The following is a 25,162-nucleotide window of genomic DNA, read 5'->3' as shown; positions in this document are numbered from 1 at the left end:
GCATCAAACTCCAACTTCAAAACGCCAACATCAGAAACCTCTAAATCTGTTCTTTGCCATGCCTTTTATCTGTGGTGGGTGGGGACTCAATGCCCTAATCATAACTCAGTCATGCCCAGGTACAGATCAGATTACAAACATAATCCAATATCTACTTTTGGAATTCATAACCATATCAAACTGGTACACCCAGCCAACCTAATGAAGGCTGGCTCTTGGGCATATTGTTGACTTCTGTATCCCCGGCATGAACACAGTAACTGGTCCACTGTAAGGGCACAATACCTAGATGGTGAAGGAAAAAGGCCTTTTTAATCTACAAACTGTAAACCTCTTAGTTCTCATTCTTTGTCTCCAAATTCCAACCATTGATAATTAAAAGATATAAATAGGAAAACACCCAAGTCATTTGCTTTCATGTGAAAAGCTTTGTTGGCCATAAAGTAATATCCTGTCTCTTAGATGGCATTACAATAAAGCAGTGCAGGGGAAACAGACTGGTTTTTAGAAGACAGTCAAGCTGTTTATAAACTGTGCAGCTGTGTGGGATGGTGCATGTTAGTTTACCTCCATGAGGGTGCTTAACGTGGGTATGGTAAGACCTCCCTTGCAGGGCAAACTCAGCATCTATTAGATGCTCAGTAATAATTCAGTAATTCAAGCTCTTTTCTCCTATGAAGACCTGGAGTGCTAGTGGGTAGCTGGTTGGATACCTTGGCAGGCTCTCAGAGACCTGGAGACCCAGGCCAAAAGAATGATACTTCTTCCCTCGATTATTTTGATCCAGGGGATGCCCTAGTTCTGAAATGCTCTTTACCTAGAGGCAGCACCAAACCTCAAAAGTCCAGATGCTTGAGTGTGCTCTTTATTGTTCACTTTCTTCAGAATACCCGGCTTTCCCTCTATTACTCTCCCTATCACACACGGATTCTGATGGGGTCCAGTTCATCCTCTTGTCTTGCTCTCTCATTCCTCTGTGAATGCACAGAAAAGTGCCCTGTGTGCAAATGTATTAAGATTTCCACTTCTAGGAAGCTAAAGACAGACAAATTGCACATCTTCCACATGCTCTGGCATCAGTATTATTTCCACTTGCAGTAAGAATTAAATGAAAGCACCCTAGAGTTAAACTAAGAAGACTTAGGTGTTGGGCATGAGGACATTAAGCAATTAAATTTTTTCATATATACAAAGATTGTTGCAAAAGATGCTCTTGGTTTTCACCACCTTGGGAGGTTATTGTGAAGTTAGGAAGAAATGATAGAGCTGAAATGCAGTGTGAGTGTCAGCTATTACAAAGGAAATCTTGTAGAAAAAATGAAGGGAAAGGTGCCAAATAGTAAGCCTTTTATTAGGAAATAAACAGGAAAGAGGCCCTATATTTAGGAAGACAATTCAAAGTGAACATAAAATGAAAAGCACACCAAAGGAACAATAAGTACATTGAGAAAACATTAATTATTTACCATTAAGGAGAGTTAAGAAAAAAGCCATGAGCTTATTGTTTGTGTATGTATTTAGGTTACTTGGGGAGAAAGGTGAAGATTACCTTTTCCTGTCTGAGAACGTTGTCAAGGAACAGACAAAGCAGGACAGGAGCAAGAACATTGATCAACCAGAAAAAAGAAGGAAATCAGAATAAAGTTGGCTGCATCCCATCACAGAGACTCCAAGATATTTTACAAGATGACTATTAGAAAATTTGGTGATGGTGAAAGCTAGAAACTGATTCTATTGCAGGACCAGGGATGTTTGGTCAAAAGTTGGAATATGGCATGAGGTGAGTCTTCACCAAGAGGATCAACAGCAGGAAGGGTGGCAGCAACTGGATACACAACAAGGGCTGCTGCAGCAGCTGGGGTGGGAGCAGGTGGTTCTATGGCAAGTGGTGTGACAACAAATTGGCCGGCAGCAGGGGTGGCAGCAGCTGGATCAGCAGTTCTGGGGATGGCAGCCAGGCAGGCAGCAGCATGTTGGATGGTAGCAGGTTCTCCAGCAGTACACGGAGCCACTGCAAGCTGGCTGGCAGCAGGTTGTGTAGCAGCAACTGGGGTGGCAGCAGCTGGATCCAACACACGTTTGGCCACAGGATCCAACACACGTTTGGCCACAAGTGGGCTGGCAGCAGGGAGTGGTGCAGCAGGAAGGGTGGCAGCAGCTGGTCACACAGGTTGGCTGGCAGCAGGTGGTCTGACAGCAGAGTGGGTGGCAGCAAGGCTGGCAGCAGCTAGATCCACAGTAGGATGGATGACAACAAGGCTGGCCACAGGTGGACATGCAGCAGGTAGGCTGGCAGCTAGTAGTCCTGCAGGAGGTGTTTCTACAGCAAGTTGACTGGCAGCAAGGGGAGCAGCAGTGGGTCATGGTGTCAGGTGTGGAAGGTAGGTTCCTGTTTAAAGGTGAGTTTTCCAGTTTCTGAGAACTCCTTCTCTCCAGGGGTTTTTATACACTGGACCCCCAATGTTGGGACCAATGAGCAGAACTCCTTGTTGTTGTTTATGTTGTTTCCGTGGACCATGGGGAAGTGAACCAAGGAAGAAGTTATTCCTTAAGTGTTAAGAATTTTCTCAGGGCAATTGATTTTTTGTTTCTTAACTAATAGATAAAAATAAGACTGTTTTTCAGAAATGAGAGATGCCATCATTAAGCACTGATAAACCTGTTGTGTCACAAGTGTCAGTCTGCATCTATTTTCTCTTGGTGGTAGTTACATTGGGAAGAATCTCTGAAGAGAGGGTGATGAAGATGATGAGTTAAAACCAAGTTTAGGGAGGCTCTAGATTCCACCTGTAATGTGGAAGCTAGTATAGGATTTACCCACCTGCCGTAAATAATAATAAAAGCTGGGGAAATATTTAAAACAACTATTTTTAGGACAGCAATCACTTTCGGAGTACAATTCTTGAACAAGAGAAACTCATGAGGTGAAGCCCACATTTTCCCCAGATCTTTCTCTTTATTCCTGGTCAAGCGCTATCTCCCCACCTCAAGATCAAAAGTCATTCAATAAATTATCTAATAAGAGTGTTAAGGTTTTGTTTTTTATCTGTAAGTCATTAATTCTCCTAGAATTGACTTTTTGTGCATTATGTATGGCTGGAATACCATTTTATCTTTTCCATGTGGATACATTGGTTCCAGCTTTGATCAATGACCATTCTATGCTTTATTCTTAATTCAGTCCTTATTTCATCCTTAATATTAGTTATGACTTCTTTCTTTTTCTTGAACACCTGTGACAGTGATTGATCAATTTGTTTAATTAAAAAAGTAAAAACAAGAACAAATTTTGGCTTTGTTGGTCTTCTCTACTGTATCTTTGTTAATTATTTCATTAATTTACATTTTCTGAATTTGAGGTTAATTCTATTTTTATTTTCTAACTCATTATGATGGACACTTAGTTAATTTTGAGGTTTTAATCTGATCTAATTTAAGTATTTAAGGCTATAAATTTATAGCATCCCAAAACTTTGATATGTAATATTTTTCTGTCATTCAGTTAACACATTCTATACCTTACATTATTAATTTTTCAGGTTTGGTCTTCCATGTCAGTATATCTTCTACAATTTATTCCATCTATTGTGGACTATAATGACTATATGTTCTTTACTTTGTACCTAGTAATATGCTTTGTTTTCTCTGCCCCCACCATAAATTTAATTTTATTAACTCTTCATTTTGAAATAATTTCAGACTGATAGAAAAGTTGCAAAAACATACAAAAATTACTGTATGCTTCATACAGCATACAGATTCTCCAAATGTTAGCATTTTACCATACTTTATTGAACATTTCAACTCTTTGTAGACATGTTTCTATTGTTGGATTTTCCTGAATCATTTGCGAGTAAGTTTCAGATGTACTTTCTATCCCTAAAGATCCCTTTATCCCTAAATACTTCAGTATTGTATTTCTTTAATCCTTAGTTCAATGACCAAAGTCAAAATATTAAAACTGATACAATGATATAATTCCTGCTTAGTTCTTATTAATATTTTCTTGTATTTGTTTATATTGCTAATAGTTTCCTTGTGTCTTTCAATATGTTTATAAGGTTTAATTAAAATCCAATAGAAGATTTCTGACTGGGAAGACAGAGAAGATCTTTCTATAAAGTCCCTGGAAATTATGTGTAAGACAAAAATGAGAAGATTCTGCATGATGGAGAGAAGGCAGACACAGTAAGCACCTCATGACCTGAGGAACAACATGGGGGTGACTTTCCTGGATTTTTTGTTTTGTTTTATTTTTGAGCTGAAAGAAGCCAGCAACCCAGAAATTTCCAACAGATTAAGAGAAAAAAATGTCCTAACAAAAGTCTTCTCTTTCTTGCCAAAGGACCAGAAAAAGGGAAACCCAGCAAGAAGGAAAATTTTAGACAATAATTATTCTACTGTAATCAAACACAACAGAAAAGACTGTGACGCCATCTCCACCCATGTCAGTAAAGGCCCAGTGAGGAGGCTAGATATCCATCCTTGTGAAGGTATAATGAGGCCTCCTAAGGCCCCTGCTGGGGTGTTGTCAGAGGAGGTCTAAGGAAGGGTTAGGACTATCAACATCACCCAGTGGTAACAAAGCCACTCCACTGATATCAGTAAAAATCTCATGAAGGAACCAAACTGTTGCCCACCAATAATGAAGAGCATCTTTGCTTTGAATGTCAACAGAGGGTGAGCTGAGAAAACAATAAGTGGTGCCTTCCCCCTCCCCATTTTCCTGCTGGAATGGAGTTAGAAAAAGTCAGCTAAAACAAAAGTTTTAAACAAGACCCAGAGTCTTATAACATAATACAAAAATGTCCAGATACTAATAAAAATTACTTATCATACAAGTACCAGGAATATTTTCCATGAATTAAAAAAACAATAAATTCCAACACCAAGGTGATAGAGATGTTAGAATTATCTGACAAAGGTTTCAAAGCAGCCATGATAAAAATGTTTCAATGAGCAATTACAAATACTCTTGAAAAAATGAGAAAATAGAATGCCTCAGCAAAGAAATAGAAGATATAAAGAAGAACAAAATGTAAAGCTTGGAACTGAAAAATGAAATAACCAAAATAAAAAGCTCAGCAAATGGGTTTCCAGTGAACTGGAAGAGAGGACAAGAGAAATTACCAAATGTGAACAACAGAGAGAAAATAGTCTGAAAAACATTAACAGAGCCTCAGATACCTATAATACTATAACAAAGATCCAACACTGATACAGCCAGAGTCCCAGAATGAGAGGAAAAAGAGATCAGGTCTGAAAAACATACTAAAAAAATAATGGCTGAAAATTTCCCAAATTTGGCAAAATATATTAAGACAAATTCAAGAAAATAATTAAACGAATTCAAGAAAAAAAAATCCATGCCAAGACCCATCATTATTAAAGTTCTGAAAACTAAAGACAAAAGGAAAAAATCTTGAAAGAAGCCAGAGAAAAATGACACTTTACCTCTAGAGGAAAAACAATTAGAATGATAGCAGGTTTCTTGTGAAAAATCATGGAACCTAGAAGGCAATGAAACAATTTTTTTTTTTTGAGTACTGAAATAAAAGAACTAACCTAGACTCCCTTACCCAGTGAAAATATCCTTTAGGAATCAAACAGAAAATCATTCTCAGATTTTAAAAAAACCTATGAGAATTTGTTGCCACCATATTTACCCAAAAGGCTAAAGGAAGGTCTCTCAACAGAAAGAAAATTATAAAGTAAGGACCCTCAGGATATCATAAAGAAAGAAATAATAGAATAAGAAAAAATATGGATAAATATAATAGACTTTCCTTCTCCTCTTCAGTTTTCTAAATTATGTTTGGCAATTGAAGCAAAAATTACAATACTGTCTGCTATGGTTTTAAAGGTTTGTAAAGAAAATACTTAAGACAATTACATATGTGGGCAAATGGAAATAATAGAAGTAAGGTAAAATGACTATACCAGCAGACTGTGATAAGTTATGTATATTTGATGTACTACCTAGAAAAGCCAATAAACAAGCTAAACAGAGAGATAAATTTTAAAAATACTATATATGAATAAAAATGAAATTTAAAAAATGTTCACATAACCCACATAAAAACAGGAAAAACAAAATAGAGAAACAAAAAATAGAACATACAAAAAAAATTTTTAATGTTAGACTTAAGCTCTAACATATCAATAATTACACTAAATGTAAATGGCTTAAATGCACTAATTGAAAAAGAGAAATTGGCAGGGTGAATTTTAAAAAAACAAAACTATATACTGTATATAAGGAATAAACTTCAAATATAACAATATAGGCTGGCTGAAAGTAAAAAGATGAAAAAAGATAGACCATGCAAACATTAATCAAAGGAAAAAAGAGTGGCCATATTAATATCAATAAAGTAGACATCAGAGCAAAGAAAATTATCAGAGACAGAGATGGACTCTTTATAATGTTAAAATTGTCAAGATACAATTCTAAATGTGTATGCATAAAACAACAGAGCAGCAAGGTATTTCAAGCAAAAACTGCTGGAACTAAAAGGAGACACAGACAAATCCACAATTATAGTTGGAGACCTGAACATTCTTCTCTGAACAATTGGTAAGAAACTAGACAGAAAATCAACAAAGATATAGAAGAACCTCACACTACCATCAACCAAAGGATTTAATTGGTATTTGTAGAACACCCCATACAACAATAGCAGAGTACACTTTCTTCTTAAAAAAAAAAACTATTTTATTATACATATTTATAAAATATACAATCTATCACACATTCTTCTTATATAAAAACACAACATTCTCCAGGATAGACCATCTACTAGATAAGAAATAAAGTGAGTTAAAAACATAAGGGGGAATGCAACTATGGATTAAAGTAGACATGTGGAATCTAAGCCCCCTCTTGATCTAGAGGTGGAGTGGACATCACCATTCCAGGGTCCACAGAATGTCAGAATAAAATATGGATTAGAGTTGACTTACTGAAATTCTACTATAAAATTATTGTGACTAGTAATAGAAGAAATTGTAGCATTGATGTGGAGAAAGTGGCCACAATAGTTGCTGAGGGCAGGGAGAGGGAAGAAGAGATGTGATGTGCAGGCATTTTGGGGACTTGGAGTTGTTCTAAATGATATTGCAGGGTCAGATGCTGGACTTTATATATCCTGCCATATCCCACTGAATGTACTGGGGAAGAGTGTGAACTACAGGGTAAACTATTAGCCATGTGAGGTGAAGCCATGCTCCAAAATGTGTTCGCCGAGTGCCATGAGTGTGCCACAATGATGGGAGAGGTTGGTGGTGTGGGAGCAGTGGGGTGGGTGGGGTGGGGTGTTTCCATATATGGTTTTTAATGTAACATTTTCTGTGATGTATATATCTTCAAAAAATACAATTTACAAAAATGATTGGGGTGGGGGTGGAGAGTGGGTTATATGGGAACCTCATGTTTTTTTAATGTAATGTTCTGTGTGATCTATTAACTTGAATTTTAAAAATGTGTTAAAAAAAAAAAAGTAGACATTATTATTCTAGCAGTGGAAGAACTGGTACCATTGATATAAAGGCAGTGGCCACCAGAGTTTCTGAAGGGAGGGAGAGGGAAGAATAAATATAACCTGGGGCATTTTGGGGACATTAGAATTGTACTGCATGACATTGCAATGACGGTTACAGGTCGTTACACATTTTGTCAAAACCTATAAAATTGTGTGGGGCAAAGTGTAAACTGTAATATAAACTATAGATCATGGTTAGTAGCAATGCTTCAATATGTGTTCCTCAATTGTAACAAATGTACCCCACTAATGAAAGATGTTAATGGGGAAAAGTGAGGGAGAGGTGGGGAGGTATATGAGAATGCCCTATATTATTATTTTTTAGGTAGTGGAGGCAGGGGAATGAACCTGGGACCTCATATGTGGGAAGCCGATGCTCAATCACTAAGCCACATCAGCTTCCCTGAGTTGGTTTTTCATTTGTTTTGCTTGTTGTTTGTTTTTGTTTTTGCAAGAGGCATTGCGAACCAAACCCAGGACCTCCCATGTGGAAGGTGGACATTCAACAGCTTGAGCCACATCCACTCCCACCCCTATATTTCTGATGCAACCTTTATGCAATCTAAAGTGTCTAAAAAATTGAAAATAAAAAATTATTTTAAAGAACAAGTGAGTTCAGCAAGGTTGCAAGTTATAAGATAACCATATCCAAATTTTTGTATTCCTATATACTATCAATGAACATGTGGACCTGGAAACTAAAAATAAAATACCATTTACAACTCTCTTTCTCAAAAAAAGAAATACTCAGGTGTGAATTTAATGAAATATATACAGGACTTTTAGGCAAAAAATACACTACAGGTGAAAGAATCAAAGAGGATTTCTATAACTGTTCATGGATTGGAAGACTCAATGCAATAAAGATGTCAGTGCTTCCCAAATTGATAAAGAGGTATAACACAATTCCTATCAAAATCCCAGCAAGATATTTTGTAGGTAAAGGTAAAGGAACTAGAAGAGCTAAAACAATTTTGAAAAAGAAGAAAAAAATGGGAGGAATCAGTCTACTTAATTTCAAGATTCATTATATAGCTATAGTAATTAAGCCTATGTGTTATTGGAGAAGCAATAGACACATATGTCAATGGATTAATTAGATAATCCAGAAACAGATCCACACAAATATTTCCAGCTGATTTTTGACAAAGGTGCAAAAACAATTCAATACACAAAAGATGATCTTTTCAACAAATGGTTCCTGTACAATGGTACGTCCATAAGCAAAAAATGATCATCGATCTAAGTCTCACACCTTTTACAAAAATTAATGAAAAATGGATTATGGACTTAAATGTAAAATATGAAACTATAAATTTTTTAGAAAAAAATAGCAGAAAATACAGATTAGGAAGGTGGTATGGGTGGGAAGGAAGTAGGTGTGACTTCAGAGGGCAACATGAAGGATCTTGGTGTTGTTGGGGATGTTCTGTGTCTTTATTATATTGATGCCAATTCGAGGTCATGATGTTCTATAGTTTTGCAAGATATTGTTGTTGGAAACTGGTAAAGGGTACATGTTTCTAAATAAAGGTTTAATTAAAAAATCCAAATGAAGGAAGAAAAAGCTTTATTATGCAACATATCTGTAAAAAAACAACAACAAAAGAACAAAGGGGTTTGGAGATTAGACAAACATTTGATCACCTCCGCTATGGCCATGGAGATCACTCATCACAGGGAGGTGAGTAGCAACTTAAGTAAAAACCTAACTTCCTGTTGAATCTGGAGTCACAATATCTGTACTGCATTCTCAAGGAATTTTCAAAATTTTTAAATTTTGCCTCTTAATTAGCAAGGTACAGTAGAAATCTGTCAGAGCACATTGATCTTGTCTTGTCACCAATTTGCAAAGCATTTCAACATCCTGGTCTTCACTACCAGAAGTTATTAAAATATCATGCCATTACTGTGGACATCTCTCTGAATGATTTACATACAAGGATTATCGGTCTTCCAAATTTTGGTGAATTCATAAAATCCTTTATAACACTGAAAAAAATTCTATACTTATTTATCTCAGTGGGGTCATTATACATTGTCCTTTGATTCTTTTTTCCACTACCTCCACATTTTACACATAAGGAAACTCTGAACATAACAAGCTTGTTAATCCTCCTATAAGTCAGTTTGACATTGATGTGAACTCCAATATTGGCATTTCTAAGGATTCTGTCATACTTCTTAAACTCTCAGTGCTATCACAGAGTTTGGATATTGAGGCTGATATTCCTTCTCTTTAAAACGCATGTCAATGTACTTAAAACCATTCTTTTCACATACTCCATGTGGAGAGAATTCTGAGCAGGCATTCTCTAGTAGAAAAAGAGGTGAACTTTTTTATATACTTTGGACAGAGGCAAAGAAGATGAAGAAGAGTTTCCTGAAAGTATTTCCTTGTCTTTTCCATAATAATCTATTTAAGAGGACTGGTATGTGGAATTGTCTTTTATGCACAGCTGGAGTCATAGGAAGAGGAAATTGCTGTAGGTCCTACATCTACCATTACCACTCCTGGTGGGGACCCTGCATGTGAAGGATGGGTCACATCCCAGCTGGTGATGTCATATTATCACCCCATGAATAAAGAACCAGTGCCAGCTTCTCAGGACATATCTGCATGGTTGAATTTTATATTTTTATTTGGAAGAAAGAGAAAGAGGATGAAACCCTGAGTTGCCTAAAACGTAATCAGATGTCTATGACTTGAAACTTCAAAAATAGTCAATAAGTGTTATTAAAAAAATGAATAGGGAAGCGGACTTGGCCCAGTGGTTAGGGCGTCTGTCTACCACATGGGAGGTCCGTGGTTCAAACCCCGGGCCTCCTTGACCCGTGTGCAGCTGGCCCATGCGCAGTGCTGATGTGCGCAAGGAGTGCCATGCCACGCAGGGGTGTCCCCCACGTAGGGGAGCCCCATGCACAAGGAGTGAGCCCCGTAAGGAGAGCTGCCCAGCGCGAAAGAAAGTGTAGGCTGCCCAGGAATGGCGCCGCACACACGGAGAGCTGACACAAGATGACGCAACAAAAAGAAACACAGATTCCCGTGCCACTGGCAACAACAGAGGCGGACAAAGAAGAAGATGCAACAAAATAAACACAGAGAACAGACTACCGGGGTGGGGGGTGGGGAAAGGGAGAGAAATAATTAAATAAATAAATAAATAAATAAATAAATAAATCTTTAAAAAAAATAAAAAATGAATAGAATGAAAACATAAAATTCCAAAGTAGATACCTGTGAGGCAGAGAGAAGTGAGGATGTACCAGAAGTCAGGGAATGCTAGAGGTACAGCATCAAGGCTATAGAATTTGCACTACGTTGATGGAAGATGTTTTTGAAAATGAACATGTGACTTTTAAGTGGGGATGGTGAGGTTGGTGAACCATGGCAGCTTAGAAGAAGGAGAGGCTGCAGTGCAAGTGCTGGCATTGCCTGGCCAAATACTTCACAAGGGGTAGAGAGCCAGACAAGGCACTTTGAGCCTTCAGATTCATTGGCAGACCTATTTTGAAGCAAATGCATTAGATGCCATTCAACATTCTTCTCCAAATGCTCTGTTCTGATTCTTTGCTCAGAAAACAAACTTCTGGTTATGATTCAACTTTTCATACAGGTGTGCTTACAGGAAGAAAAGCAGTTAAAAAGCAGTTTAAAAAGACTTATGAAAACCCCGTTTCCTCTTCAAGTTATTTCTCATGTAAATTAATAATAAATTGGCATACTTATTTTATGGGCTTGATTATAGACAGTCTGTCCCAAAGTGGTTTCACTCTTAAAATGTAAATAAGATCAGTTTTCTGGGCCAGATCCTGGTAAATTTGTCAAGGTGGTGGCTACTATTCTGGAAGCCTTGAAGAAAGACAGTCTTCCTGTTCTCTTCAAGAAAATGCCTAATGAATGAACATGGCACTGTGTGTTTCTTTAAAACTTTTACGTATTTGCTTGCTCATGGACTTCAGTGTATAATAACTTATCAGCAAATGGCCCATTAATTTTGAATAAGACAGGGCACGTTTAGGAATTCTGAAGCACACTAGAAGCTGAAAAGACTCCAAGAGTTCAATAATAATTGTCAATTATTAGAAGCTTTGGATCTTTGATGCACTATCCAGCCAAATGCTTGTCCAGCCAGTGCTTAAATCCCTAAAGCATTTAGAATTCATAAGCTCAGGATAATTTTTATATTAAGTTCCTTCTACCCAGGTTCCTGCAGTTTTTTATCATTGGGATCACTTGTGATCATAGTGACCGAATGGAATTCCTATGAGGTTCCTACCCTTATTAGCCCTCTTCTCTCCCAGTGCTCCTCATTATGATAGCACGTTGGTTTCTTCTGCACGCCAGCACCCACTTTCCCACTGAGCAGACGGCACTGTCCAGCCATCGTGAATTTTCAGATGATCACTCTTTCCCACTGTCCTCATCACTGACTTTACCAATCACATACTCCTCTTTTTTAGAATCACGTTCAGATTACTTTTCCTGGATATTCACGATCTTACCATGTTCTATTTTAGTGGAAAGAGATCCCCGTGCAGTGCGGGAAGCGCTGAATAGCTATTCGTTGATACCTCTTGAATCTGTGGCTGCTTTGTGAAATGCATTGAGGTTGCAGCATCCATTTTCTGAATCTTCCTCATTGACCTTTTTTTAAGCATCTCCCTTTTTTTAAATCTTCATCTGTATGCTCTCCATTGTGAAGAAAGCACTAGAGTGTATTAGATGCACTAATGTTCACATACTCATTGGCTGTGAACCTGGGAAAATATTTAACCTATTTAAGCTTTCTATGTCAGTCAGGGTCCAGGCAGAAAACCTGAAGCCCTATCAGTTACTTTAATACAATTTAATACACAGACTTATCAATTAGGTATTGGAGATCTGAGTAAAAGGGTACATTAAGATGCATCTATTACACTAGGGATGGGAGAGCAAAGGGAAGAGGTTGGGATCAGTAAACTTTAGAAGAGTGGAGGGGGCGCCCAGCAGAACTAAGAACCAAGACCTCTAAGGAGGAGCACTGTCAGGCTGGAAGGGGCCTCAGAAGCTTAGAGGAGCGACCTGCAGGGCTGATTGAGATTCTGGCCTCTGAGGAGGGGGCTCTGGCTGACTGGTGCTGGAATTCCTGAGGGTTGTGGTGACACCGATTCTCCAAGTACTAAAAACTACTGCAAACTGGGATTAACTTCTGTTACTGGACCCAGTAGGCACTGCCAGGGTGAAGAATCATTGCTGAGCCCTGGGTGAAGCTGACAGCAACAGGATGCAAAAAAGAAGCCTACTGATCGGCTAATCTTCCGGACTTTTCACTCCCCACATTACAGAGTCCAACAGGAAGCAACTGGCAAAAGAGAGAGATGATTTGCAGAATCCCAGCCTCAGCAGCACAGAGAGTGGGTTTGGGCCTGAGACCCAATAACTTAGTAACTAGCACTGTCCTTGCCAGTTATATATTTTCCTTGGTGATGTTTCTATTCAAATCTTTCACTCATTTTTAAAATTGGGTTGTCTTCTTATTATAGAGTTAAGAATTCTTTATATGTATAAATATAGGATTCCTTTGTCACATGTATTTTACAAATATTTTCTTCCAGACTGAGCCTTTTACTTCCATTTTCTTAACAGTTTCTTTCAAGGAGCAAAAGTTTAAAATTTTGATGAAATTCAATTTACCAAATTTTCTCTTTTAGAATTCATAATTTTTGTGTCCATCTAATAAATTTTTGCCTAACTTAAGCTAAAAGGCTTTCCTATGTTTCCTTCTGGAAGTTTTGTAGTTTTAAGTTTTCACACTTAGGTCCATGACCCATTTTGAGTTGTTTTTTGTATATAATATGAAGTATCAAGGTTCATTTTTTTTTGCACATGGATGTTTAATTGTTTCAGCACCATTTCTTCAAGAGATTAAACTTCCTCCAAATATTATCTTGGCACCTTTGTCAAAAATCAATGGATAATATACGTGGATCTATTTCTGAACTCTCGATTCTGTTCCATTGGCCTATATGATTACCATTTCACAAATAACACACAAAATAACTTTGTTTTTGAAGCCATTTAATGGTGTGCTATTCACACAACTTTGTGAAAGTTACTCCTCTCATTTCTGATTTCCTAATTACTAATGTGGGGGCAAAAAAAACACACCCCATCTTTTAGGATTGTACGAGAATGAAAGAGAGTGTAGATAAAGCATCTAGCTCACTACCTAATACATAGTAGGTATTCATAAAATCATCCTAATTCATCCCAGTCATTCCCCCTTTTGGTAAGTTTAGTGACCAGGCAAAGAATCCCAGATATATCCTCTAGGAAGATATGACATCTCTTGCGCATCTATCCATGAACCCAACCAAGCACCTTGATGGCTCTTAAGAAGATGACCCAGCTAAAACCTCTCATTTTCCTTTCAGAGCTGCATTAACCCTTGCACCACTGAGTGCTTTGGTTGCTCTTTTTATTCAGCTTTTCATCAGAAGATCCAGATTCTCCCCACTTGGGAACTGACCTAATGTCTATCTTGACTTTGGGTAATGCATCCTTCCTTCTCCCTTTCATCTTCCTACTATTTCTCCCTTTTTCCTGAAAAATCTGATTTTAATTTCCCTTAGCTGTTTTGTCTTTATTTCATAAAGTACTACCTTTTTATGATCCAGAGGTTACGATTAGATCAAAGGGTTATATGCCTATTTTATGGCTCCTCAATTCTCAGGACTCAATACAAACTTATTTTCCTTCATAATATTTAGGTCAGGAATCAAACTTACTCAGAGTTTGGGAGCCCAGGAAATGTGGTCCTAGATTGTGTGCCTTGCAAAGGTGATTCTTAATCTCAATTTATGCTGAGATGAACTAAATGATGTCAGAGTACCAATTCCATGTCGTCGAAGAACACATTCCTAGGCAAGGGTGGGGCTAGGAACACCAGTGATGTTTGTTGGTGACAGCTTGCACCAGTGGTTGACCAGAACCCAGAGAAAATGTAAGTCCTCCCTTTATTGACTGGAATGTTCAAAGACAACCTCTGTTGGTCATAGAGGTAGGAAGGATATTTGGGAACAGCTTTGTAAATACATAAGGATTCCATAGATAAAGAGGATAATTATTTCCTTTGTTAGAGAAGCAACTCAAAAAGAGCATCTTCCCTGTGCCCAGTCACCAGTATTATTTTTCCTTGTAGAAAGAAGCAAATAAAAGTGCTTTAAGTCTGGAATCAGAGAGCTTGCTTCTATCATTTAGATGACCTAAATGTTATGAAGGAAAATAAATTTGTATTGAGTCCCGAGAATTGAGGTAGTCATGAACTAGCCATATAACCCTTTGATCTAACCATTTTCTCAACACTAAAATGGGAGTGATTATCTTTGCTCTGCCCAGCTTGTCGGGCCATTGTGAGACTTGAATGTGATAATAGCTATAAAATGCAATTTGAAAGTAAAAACTTATAGAGGAAGTGCTGTTAAAAAAAAAAGCAAAAAACATACCATTGGATGCAGAAAAGTATAGATTTTATTGGGAAATACCAGCTAGGAAGACAATTCAGTTGTTGTTAAGAGTGAAAACAAGACAAAAATACTAAATATATGAAAAATGAGAATCAGTATTGATCAGTGTAGAGAGCTAAATAAATAGTCATATGATTTTTTTTGGTAAAGTACAAAAAATGATCACTTTCCAGAGGTTGAGACCTTGGATCCATGTGAAATTCAGATGGCACTGACCAGTATCTGATACAGTGATCAAGAGGGAATGAAGAAGAACAAAATCAAGGTGAAGTAGACTGTATTCTCCAGCAGACTCACAACCATTGCAGAAAGGAGATGCCAGCAATGATAAGTGTCAGCATGTGGTTTCTCAGCAAATTGTCGGGAGCAAATTTATTGCAGGAACATAACTTTGGCAAAATAGGTGAGGATAGATGACCTATCGTAGGTGGTAGATCTGGAAGTGCTTCAACAACAGGAAGGCTGGCAGCAACTGGACACACAGCAAGGGCTGCTGCAGGCACTGGGGCGGCAGCAGGTGGTTCTGCAGCAGGTGGTCTGACAACAGGATGGGCAGCAGCAGGGCTGGCAGCAGCTGGATCCGCAGCTCTGGGGTTGGCAGTCAGGCAGGCAGTAGCACGTTGGGTGGTAGCAGGTTCTCCTGCAGTACACGGGGCCACTGCAAGCTGGCTGGCAACAGGTTGTGTAGCAGCAACTGGAGCGGCAGCAAGGTTGGCAACAGCTGGACCCACCACAGTTTTGGCCACAGGAGCTGGACCCACAGCAAGTGGATTGGCAGTAGGGAGTAGTACAACAGGAAGGGCAGCAGCAGCTTGTCACAGAGGTTGGCTGGCAGCTGGTGGTCCTACAGCAGGTGGTCTGACAGCAGAGTGGGAGGCAGCAAGGCTTGCAGCAGCTGGACCCACTGCATGTTTGGCCACAGGTGCTGGTCCCACTGCAGGTGGGCTGGCAGCAGGGAGCGGTGCAACAAGAAGGCTGGCAGCACCTGGGCACACAGGTTGGCTGACAGCAGGTGGTCTGACAGCAGATTGGGCGGCAGCAAGGCTGGCAGCAGCTGGAGCTGCAAGAGCTTGACCCACAACAGGTGGGCTGGCAGCAGGTGGGCTGGCAGTAGGTAGTTCTGCAGCAGGTGGTTCTGCAGCAGGTGGGCTGGCAGCAAGGGGAACAGCACGAGTGGGTCATCATGTCAGGTGTGGAGGGCAGTTTCCTGTTCAAAGGTGAGTTTCCCAGATTCTGAGAAACCATTATTTTCTGAGCCTTTTATACATTGGACCCCAAATGTTGGGACCAATGAGAAGAACTTTTCCTTGTTGTGGTTTATGTTGTTTTCCGTGGTCCATGGGGAAATGGCCCAAGGAGGAAGTTGTTCCCTAAATATTATGTATTTTTTTAAAAAAACAAATAATAGCATTGTTCTCCTGATTGATAGACATCCCCTAAGAACCTATTTCCATAATAGGGAGACATCACCAAAATCAATAGCATCATTCAACTGTGCACCATCATTTTTTTTTCAAAGACAGAGTACATCATCTAGTCCTTGAAAGTTCAAGCTAGTTTGGGGGAAAGATCAAAACCATTGTCTCCACCAACATTTTTTTCATTTGTGTTACTTAGTTTGGGATGTACCTCTGAAGGTAGAGCATGTGGTTGATGAAATTGTGGTGATCAGTTCAAATCACTTTTGAATTAATAACTTATTTTAATGAGATTTCCACCTGTGCTAAATAAATCAAGATTCAAGATAGGTAATTCTCTCAGCAGCAAGCAACTGCACTTGAGAATTTCATTTCTTACAACAGGGAACTGAGCTCAATTACAATTGACCTAATCGCTTACAAACTGAGCTCCAGATATGTTGACAGATCTGATACCGACCTACCCCCATGCACTGTATTTACCATTTAGTAGTGAAGGGAAAGGGTTTGATGCAGTTTCTTCCTGACAATGAAGGCATTTTACCTGGAACTGAAGTTTAAAAACGCAAAGGTCAATAAGTGTGTTAAGTGCAGGGACAAAAGGGACAATAATCCCTTCATCTTGTGTAGCAATGGAGCAAAGCCAGAATAAGGTACATGAGATCTTGGAGGTTTAGCAGTTTCCCTATTTGGCTAATCTTTTGCAAGAAGAGCCTCAACACAAGGAATAAACTTCATTTGTTCTGACTTACGCTGTGACCAAGGATTTCTGGTTCCTCTGCTGCTGGGGCATTCCTGACCTTGGCTGCACAGGAGGATAAACCCTGTTCACAGATCCAGCATATGTAAAGGCATTGCTAATTCATCTTGCTGAATAAGCCAGTGCTGTTCCTCATCATGGCCGAAAAAGGGAGAGGGTGGGACATTATTTGCTTCTGTGTCTCCATGCTGAGAATGGGTCTGGGACATAGTGGGAACTAGGGAATACCGAATAAAGGGTAACTAAATTTGCTGGCTTGAAAAGCTGGACTAACAGTGAGTTGTAATAGGACCAGAGAACTGAGGTATTGGTTTGGAGAAGTGACAAAATGACCAATTCCATTTTGAATAAGTTAAATTTGAAGCCACAGATCTTAAACCCAGCCCATTGCACACCACATTTCTTAGCTTTTTCATAATTCACAACTGTGCCGGGGTGATTTGAGGGTCTAATATTTTGGATATTAACATACCCATTTTTGGGTTTATATTAAATATTGTCCAAATAGAAGGGAATGTGGCTGAGTGTCTCATTCACAACCAGGAAGTATGGTTGGAATGACTCTTCCTGTCCTCAGGCTGTCAAATGACACACACTCTGAGAAGGAAATGTTAGAAGGAACAGATGAGATGATGCTGAAACAAAAGGAAGGCAAATGATGCTTTTAGGGATAAAGAGCTGATTAAATGAAAATTATTTAAGCATCATACCGCAGTCAGCATGTTCTATAATTTCTCTTTAAACAACATAGATAATAGAAAAAAGTAATCCAGGACATGGCAAAACAGCTTCTCAGCAAGGTATAAAAGGGGACTTGAGGCGAGGAGATATTCAGACTCAAGTACCTCACTCTCCTGGAAACTCACCCAGAACCTCCACTCTCTGACACCATGGTCAACTCGTGTTGTGGCTCCATCTGCTCTGACCAGGGCTGTGACCAAGGCCTCTGCCAGGAGACCTGCTGCCAACCCAGCTGCTGCCAGACCACCTGCTGCAGGACTACCTGCTGCCGTCCCAGCTGCTGCATGTCCAGCTGCTCCAGGCCCCAGTGCTGCCAGTCCGTGTGCTGTCGCCCCAGCTGCTGCATGTCCAGCTCTTGCCGCCCCAGCTGCTGCATGTCCAGCTCTTGCCGCCCCAGCTGCTGCGTGTCCAGCTCTTGCCACCCCAGCTGCTGTGTGTCCAGATGCTCCAGGCCTCAGTGCTGCCAGTCTGTGTGCTGCCGCCCCAGCTGCTGCATGTCCAGCTCTTGCCGCCCCAGCTGCTGTGTGTCCAGCTGCTCCAGGCCCCAGTGCTGCCAGTCTGTGTGCTGCCGCCCCAGCTGCTGCATGTCCAGCTCTTGCCGCCCCAGCTGCTGTGTGACCAGCTGCTCCAGGCCCCAGTGCTGCCAGTCTGTGTGCTGCCGCCCCAGCTGCTGCATGTCCAGCTCTTGCCACCCCAGCTGCTGCGTGTCCAGCTGCTCCAGGCCCCAGTGCTGCCAGTCCATGTGCTGTCAGCCAAGTTGCTGCCGCCCTAGCTGCTGCATCTCCAGCTGCTGCCGCCCAGCCTGCTGCCAGACCACCTGCTGCAGGACGGCCTGCTGCCACCCATCCTCCTATGGTGGTTCTTGCTGTTGAATGTTCTGCATGACACTCACTTTTTCGCCAACAAAATCTTTCCCAGAGATGCCTTCTTTTTCAAAATTAAGAGACTAGCTATTCACAATAATTTATAAACTGCATTTCTGAGCATGTTAGGGTCTCTCAAGCTGAGTATAATTTTCCAAATATCCATTATCCCTCTATCATGGTCTGTAACTATTAATAATTTCAGTTTTATCTTCTGAGGAAGATTTTTGGCTTCATGTCCTCTACAATACTGTTATCAAGAACATGTACTTATATGACAAGAAGCTGTAAAATCCATTATGTACCTGAGAGTTATGATTCTAACGTTCCTAATAAGCCAAGCCTGTTATTTCTCTAAAATTTTTTGAATTGTCAAACTTCCTGTCTGTTTGCTAATAAAATTTAGGTTTTCCCACAGTAAAGATACTGACTTTAAGTCATTTTTTTTCTGTGAACAAGTAGAAAGAGAAAATTGTGCATTGAGAAAGGGAAAAAAGAAGAGTGGTGGGTTCCCGAGCAGAGATGCTATATTAAAGGAGATACTGAGCAAGGTCAAAGAAAGGGGGCCAGGCCAAAACACTAGAGACTTAAGGCTGACTCCTTTTAATTTGGAAGAATGAATGGAGAAATAGCAAGTAAAAGCAATATGGTTCAGCTTAGGATTTATCCTGGAAGTCAAGCTTTCTAAGTCTGCTTATTGGGAAGGATGCTTAGAGATTTTTCCATTAGATAAGCTGATGTAAGAATGCTCCTAAGAGAGCACTGAGCATCTATTGGGAGCATTAGATTACTCTGTGTGTCTGCAGCCACAACTTCTCTTTCACTCCTCATTCTAATTCACTGTACTAAGCAGGGGGCAGAGAATTCCATCATATTTTGAACTAGCTCTGAAAAGCAGATGGATTAAGGCAATAGGCCATAATTCCATGCCATTGCTTCTCAGTTTGTTTTCCACCTGAGGGATAATATTCCCATATGAGTCCCATTTCCAGCATGGAGGATTGCTCACTTGGACTGCTGCATATGCAAAGTCTGCCCTGGATTGTGTTTATGTCCTGCACATTTAGTTCTAAATCTCTCCATTGGTCTCCAGGTATCTGCCCAACACCCCACTTGAGAATGCCTGTCTTATGTGGATTTACTATTATTGTTGTTGTTGTTATTTTCAACTTGTTATTAATTTAAACACTTGGAATGACCCTCAAGGAATTTTTAGCACCTCTGGCAAGTTCTAATTTAGAGGAAGCCAGGCTAACACATCAAAATAATCTTCTATGAAGAGCTATACTTCATTTAAACCCTATGTAAATATTCAAATTGGAATACATATTCTCACAATGTGCCATGTGGCTTGCAATCAGTAGAGGAACGATTGTTTAGATGCACTTGTGTCCTCAGCCAATGTGATCCATCAATGATTTCCAGCCAACCAGAGGACAAAAGAATACAGCACAAAATTCATTCCCATAGCAAAGAGAGAGGAGAGAATTCCATGGGATCAGCAGTTACATAAAGTGGAGAATCAACATGGAGATGATGATGGACAATGACCATCCCAAAGAACAGAAAGTGTCTGCAACTGCAAGCAAGGTAGTTCCATCCATCTGCCCCATGGGACTTAGGCCTCCTCTCAATTAGAAACAGAGTAGGCATCACCATCCCCAAATCCTCAAGATTGGGGAATGAACAATGGACTAAAATAGACTTATTCTATTATAGACAGCGTTATTCTGGCAATCATTGATATAAAGGCAGTGACCACCAGAGGCTCTGAGGGGGGGAAGAGGGAAGAATAGGTGTAATATGGGGCATTTTGGGGACACTGGAATTGTCCTGCATGACAATGCAATGACAGATACAAGCCATTATTTATCTTGTCATAACCTACAAAACTGTATGGTATAGAGTGTAAACTATATGTAAACTATAGTCCATGGTTAGGAGCAATGCTTCAATATGTGTTCATCAATTTCAGGAAATACACCCCACTAACGAAGGTTGTCTTTGATATGGGAAAGGGTGGGAGGGGGAGGTGGTGGAGCATATAGGAATCCCCTCTATTTTTCTGTAACATTTATGTAATCTAAAGCTTCTTTAAAAATAAAAATTAGAAATAAAAAAAAGTGAAGGGGAAGGGAAGACATACATGTCTATTGAGTACTGGAAGGGATTAAATGGTAAATATTTGCCTTGTGCCAGGCACTGTTTGAAGTGCTTTACATATGGTATCTCATTAAATTAATCCTTGCCTCAACCCAATCAAATAAAGCTTTTGATTCTAGTTACTCAGAAGAGAAACCTGAAGCCTAGAGAGATTAAGGTAGTTGCCCAAGGTTTTAAAAGAATGTAACATTAAAACTCAGATCTCTTTAAATCCAGTGCAATGCCTTACCACAATACTATGCTGAGCAAAAAGTATTTTTATTTGACAGCTGTGGGTACAGCTGTACTTGAGATTATGGTTGAGTGCATGGAGTAATAAGTTGAGGTCACGGGTGCATTTACTCGCTTGAGAAGTGTGGCAATGGGTGGCATGCAGAGGATGACTTGAGGTGAGCAGGGTGAGGGGACCCCATTAGGTGAAGTGTGTTCCCTGAAAAGGAAGAAACAGTGACTGGGCAGAGAGAGAATGAAAAGATTAGTGAGGGAAGTGATGGAGGGTCTGAGATGCTGCACAAGACTGAGGGGTGGTCGTGGGATTGAGCTGGAAGTTACAAATAAAATGGTGACTTTGACGTGAGACCCCGATAACACAAGAGGTTTTGGGAGAGAAGACGGAAGGAAAATACAGTGAGATGGCAGTGCCTGTTGGCCTCCATCTCCTTTTGACAGTGGCTGTCGCCATGGTGTTGTTATCCAGTATTCACTGAGGACCTACCCAGTGCAGGCTCTGTGCTGCATTCTGAACAAGCATTATCTTTTAATCCTCACCAACCTGACATTGGGGCTGTTAACATTCCCACTTAGCAAGGCTAAGAAAGGCTTAGCGAGGTTCAATGGCTTGCCTGAGAGCACAGATGGAGGTTTCAGCGGGGCTGTATTGAATCTACGTCTGTCTGACTCCAAAATCATGCCTTTATCACCCCTGCCCCCGGAAAGCTGGCAGTGGTGGTATTATGGAGCACTGTAGGTCATGGGACTAATAATGGTACAGAAGGTTTGAAATTAAGCTGTGAAAAATATGAAAGTGAATCAATAAGAAAGGGACAACTGATGCATTGAACAACCTGAAAACTGTGAAACTTGAACAACTGCTTAACCAGTTCTTGGGCCAGTGCACTGGCCTCTTCCAGCCCCCATTTACAGGCTCATTCAAATATCAGTCTCTCCAAGCTCAGCTCAAGGGCTGCCTCCTTCACAGCATCTTCTCAGAGCCCTCCAGCCACTGTAACCACTCCTGCCTCTGAAATCTCTAACATTTTATTTTAAATGTCCTTATGGTCCATTGCACTTTCAATCTTGGAATAAAGTTATTTACATGCACATTCTATCTCTTCTCCTAGACAATTGCTTCCTGCTACATCCCAAATGATGTACTTTATATCTAATATTTTTTCTAATTTTCTCAAATCTGCAAAGTTGGTATTATTATCTCTAGCTTATAAACGGGAAGACAGAGGTGCAGAGCAATTAAAATGTCATCATAGGGTGGCTGATGTCACAGGGTGATGCCATAGGGTGGCTGATATCATAGGGTGTCATAGGGTGGCTGAACTGAGTCCAGTACACATCTCTCTGATGACGAAGTCCTTGTTCTTTACATTTTCCCAAAACACAATGCATTTAGTTAACACTAGTCAAATATTTGTTTAAAAAATGAGCTTTTGACTCTAGACTAACCTGACTTAACCTGACAGAAATTGGCTCTGATCTATATGGGCACTTCGAAAAGGGTTATTCATGTCATGGAATCATGGGGTAATGACACAGAAGAGAGTGTGACCAGATTAAAGACCAGTGATAAGTCATCACAGGATAAACCTGTTGGAAAGGCAAAGACATACATTGAAGTCCCTTCCCTGAAACAAGGGGAAACACAGAAGAGGATTTCAGAAAGGAATGACGACTGGATTGATGGAAGAAACAATTTCCTTATCAATCACTCAACATAGATACCTAATACTGACATGCTTTTTAAAGTAGAAAAGCAACAACTAGAAAACAATGTGTAAATCAACAGAATAACCAAGTATTTACCCATGGAAGCACATGAAAGGATGGCTTCCACCACATGGAAATTGTACTCTAGTGGGAGTTATGTTTAATGAATGCATGGGAAAGAATTCCCAGCTAACAGGCAGAATCCAGCCTGTTACAGAGGAGAACAGTGACCGAGAAATGAAAAATAATCAAGGACTAGGGGTACTAGGGCAAATCCTCTCTTCCCCACACCCCAAAATGGGGAGGGAGAGCAACTCTTAATTCTTTAAGACAAAAATGAAGATTAGGTAGAAAACATATTAGGGACAGAATGTATTTCCTTCCACTATTTTTATAATATTTCACAGGAACAACTAGTTTGTAATTACCTGTAATTGAAGACAAACTGACAAAATAAAAGTCCTGGGGCTGGTAATAACAGTTCCTCAGCAGGGGATACAAGAAGACATGGGGCAAAAAAGGAGACTTTCAAATTCAAAAAACTCTCTCTGGGAATCAACCCAGAACCTCCCACCACTGACAACATGGCCAACCTCTGTTGTGGCTCTGCCATCTCTGACCGGGTCTGTGGCCAAGATCTCTGGCAAGAGATCTGCTATTCCCCAGCTGCTATCCAACCACCTGCTGTGTGTCCAGCCACTGCTGCCCCTCCTGCTGCATCTGCAGCTGTTGCCATCCCAGCTGCTCTTAGGCCACCTGTGGCAGAATGGCCTGTTAATGCCTCTCTAGCTACATCTTCAGCTGTTACTACATGACCTGCTACCTGGCCACCTGTGGCTGAAACATTGCTCATACCCCATCTACTAAGGACCCTTCTGCTGCTGAACTTCATTCACCTTTGGCTATGAAACAAGAATCAGCCATCATGATATCAATTGCAATCTTCAGACAACAGATCCTTGATTTCTTTCTCTATCTTACATTAACAAACCTTTATTCATGACTTTTGCTTTAAAACCTAGCAGCTCTTAAAGCATAATTCCATATACTAATAGCTGAATACATCTCCCATCCCCAAGTTGTCTTCCTTGCCTTCAAAGAGAGAACCAAACATCTCTAAACAAACAAATGATCATAGAATATGGCCCTATTAGACCAGAATCCTAAGACTATGATACTCGTACTTGCTTTGACCTTGAGAGTGACTTTCCTGAGCTATATTAATTAGGTATCCAAAAATATTAACATTGTTATTGCCATAAGTAGCTGTGTTATTTTTAAACTAAGTTTTAAAAATTGTTATAAATCCAGGGAAAATGATAAAAACCACAATCCCATGGTGGAGACTTTAACACACTATTTCAAACATAGTCTTTTGAAAAAATTTAGCAAGGATATAGAGAACTTGAGTTGGGCAAGTATTAACTTAGATGTAATGGCTAATAATGCGCAATCTTATCCCTAACAAATTGAGAGTTCCAATAATTTTTATGTATACTCCAAATATTCATAAAATATATCAGGCATTAAAGAAAACCTAAACCAATTCCAAAGAGCAGAAATAATAGAAGCCTTTTTCTCTGACCACAATGCAATGAAATTAAGGAAAACAGCACAATCAAAATGTTCTTGTAGGCTGACTTCCTTCTGTCCTTCCCTCCTTCCAGAATAATTCTGCCTAAAAGGAAAGTTGGTGTCTTTGTGTGGTAGAAATAGCCTATTATATCTTAAAAGTGTCCTTTATTTCTTTTTTGATTGAAATCATTTTAAATTTATGCAAAAGTGGCAAAAATTGTTCAAAAAGCATAAGAACTTTGTTCCTATGACAAAATGATGTCCCATAATCCTTAAGACACTTAGTGTTTATTTCCTTTTTAAGGGCAATCTCTTACATTACCATATTGCAATGATTAGTATCAGGCTTTTGCTATTACAAACAATACTGCAAAGAACATCCTTGAACTTATGTCTTGGGGCACATATATATATATGTATGTGTATCTGTTGAACATGCTTCTAGATGTGAAATTGTTCAATCAAAGGTATGTGCATTTTAAAATCTGATAGATTCTGACAAATTGCTGTCTAAAGAAGTTGTACCAACTATGCCATCTACATATAAGAGTTTCTGTTTCTTCATAATTTCATTGATTTATTAAAAATTTTAAAATTAAATATTTTATATTTGTCCTTCTAAAGGTTAACAGCAGCAACTACTCACTGTGGTAT

At 39.6% G+C, this 25,162-nt stretch overlaps 1 protein-coding gene and 1 pseudogene across 1 annotated transcript; one reads left to right on the top strand and one right to left on the bottom strand.

Annotated features, from left to right (window-relative positions):
* Nucleotides 1-1,800: 1,800 nt before the first annotated feature.
* On the bottom strand, nt 1,801-16,232 carry LOC101443614 (keratin-associated protein 9-1-like; annotated as a pseudogene).
* A 1,886-nt stretch (nt 16,233-18,118) lies between these two features.
* LOC101443179 (keratin-associated protein 4-3-like) lies at nt 18,119-18,841 on the top strand. The gene is made up of 2 exons (XM_058284238.1): nt 18,119-18,315; nt 18,421-18,841. Exons 1-2 carry the CDS (start codon nt 18,119-18,121, stop codon nt 18,839-18,841), a joined length of 618 nt encoding a protein of 205 aa, XP_058140221.1.
* Nucleotides 18,842-25,162: the final 6,321 nt, after the last annotated feature.

The sequence above is a fragment of the Dasypus novemcinctus genome, chromosome 21 (assembly GCF_030445035.2).
Source record: "Dasypus novemcinctus isolate mDasNov1 chromosome 21, mDasNov1.1.hap2, whole genome shotgun sequence".
Lineage (NCBI taxonomy): Eukaryota > Metazoa > Chordata > Mammalia > Cingulata > Dasypodidae > Dasypus > Dasypus novemcinctus.
This window is presented reverse-complemented; position numbering and strand designations above follow the sequence as displayed.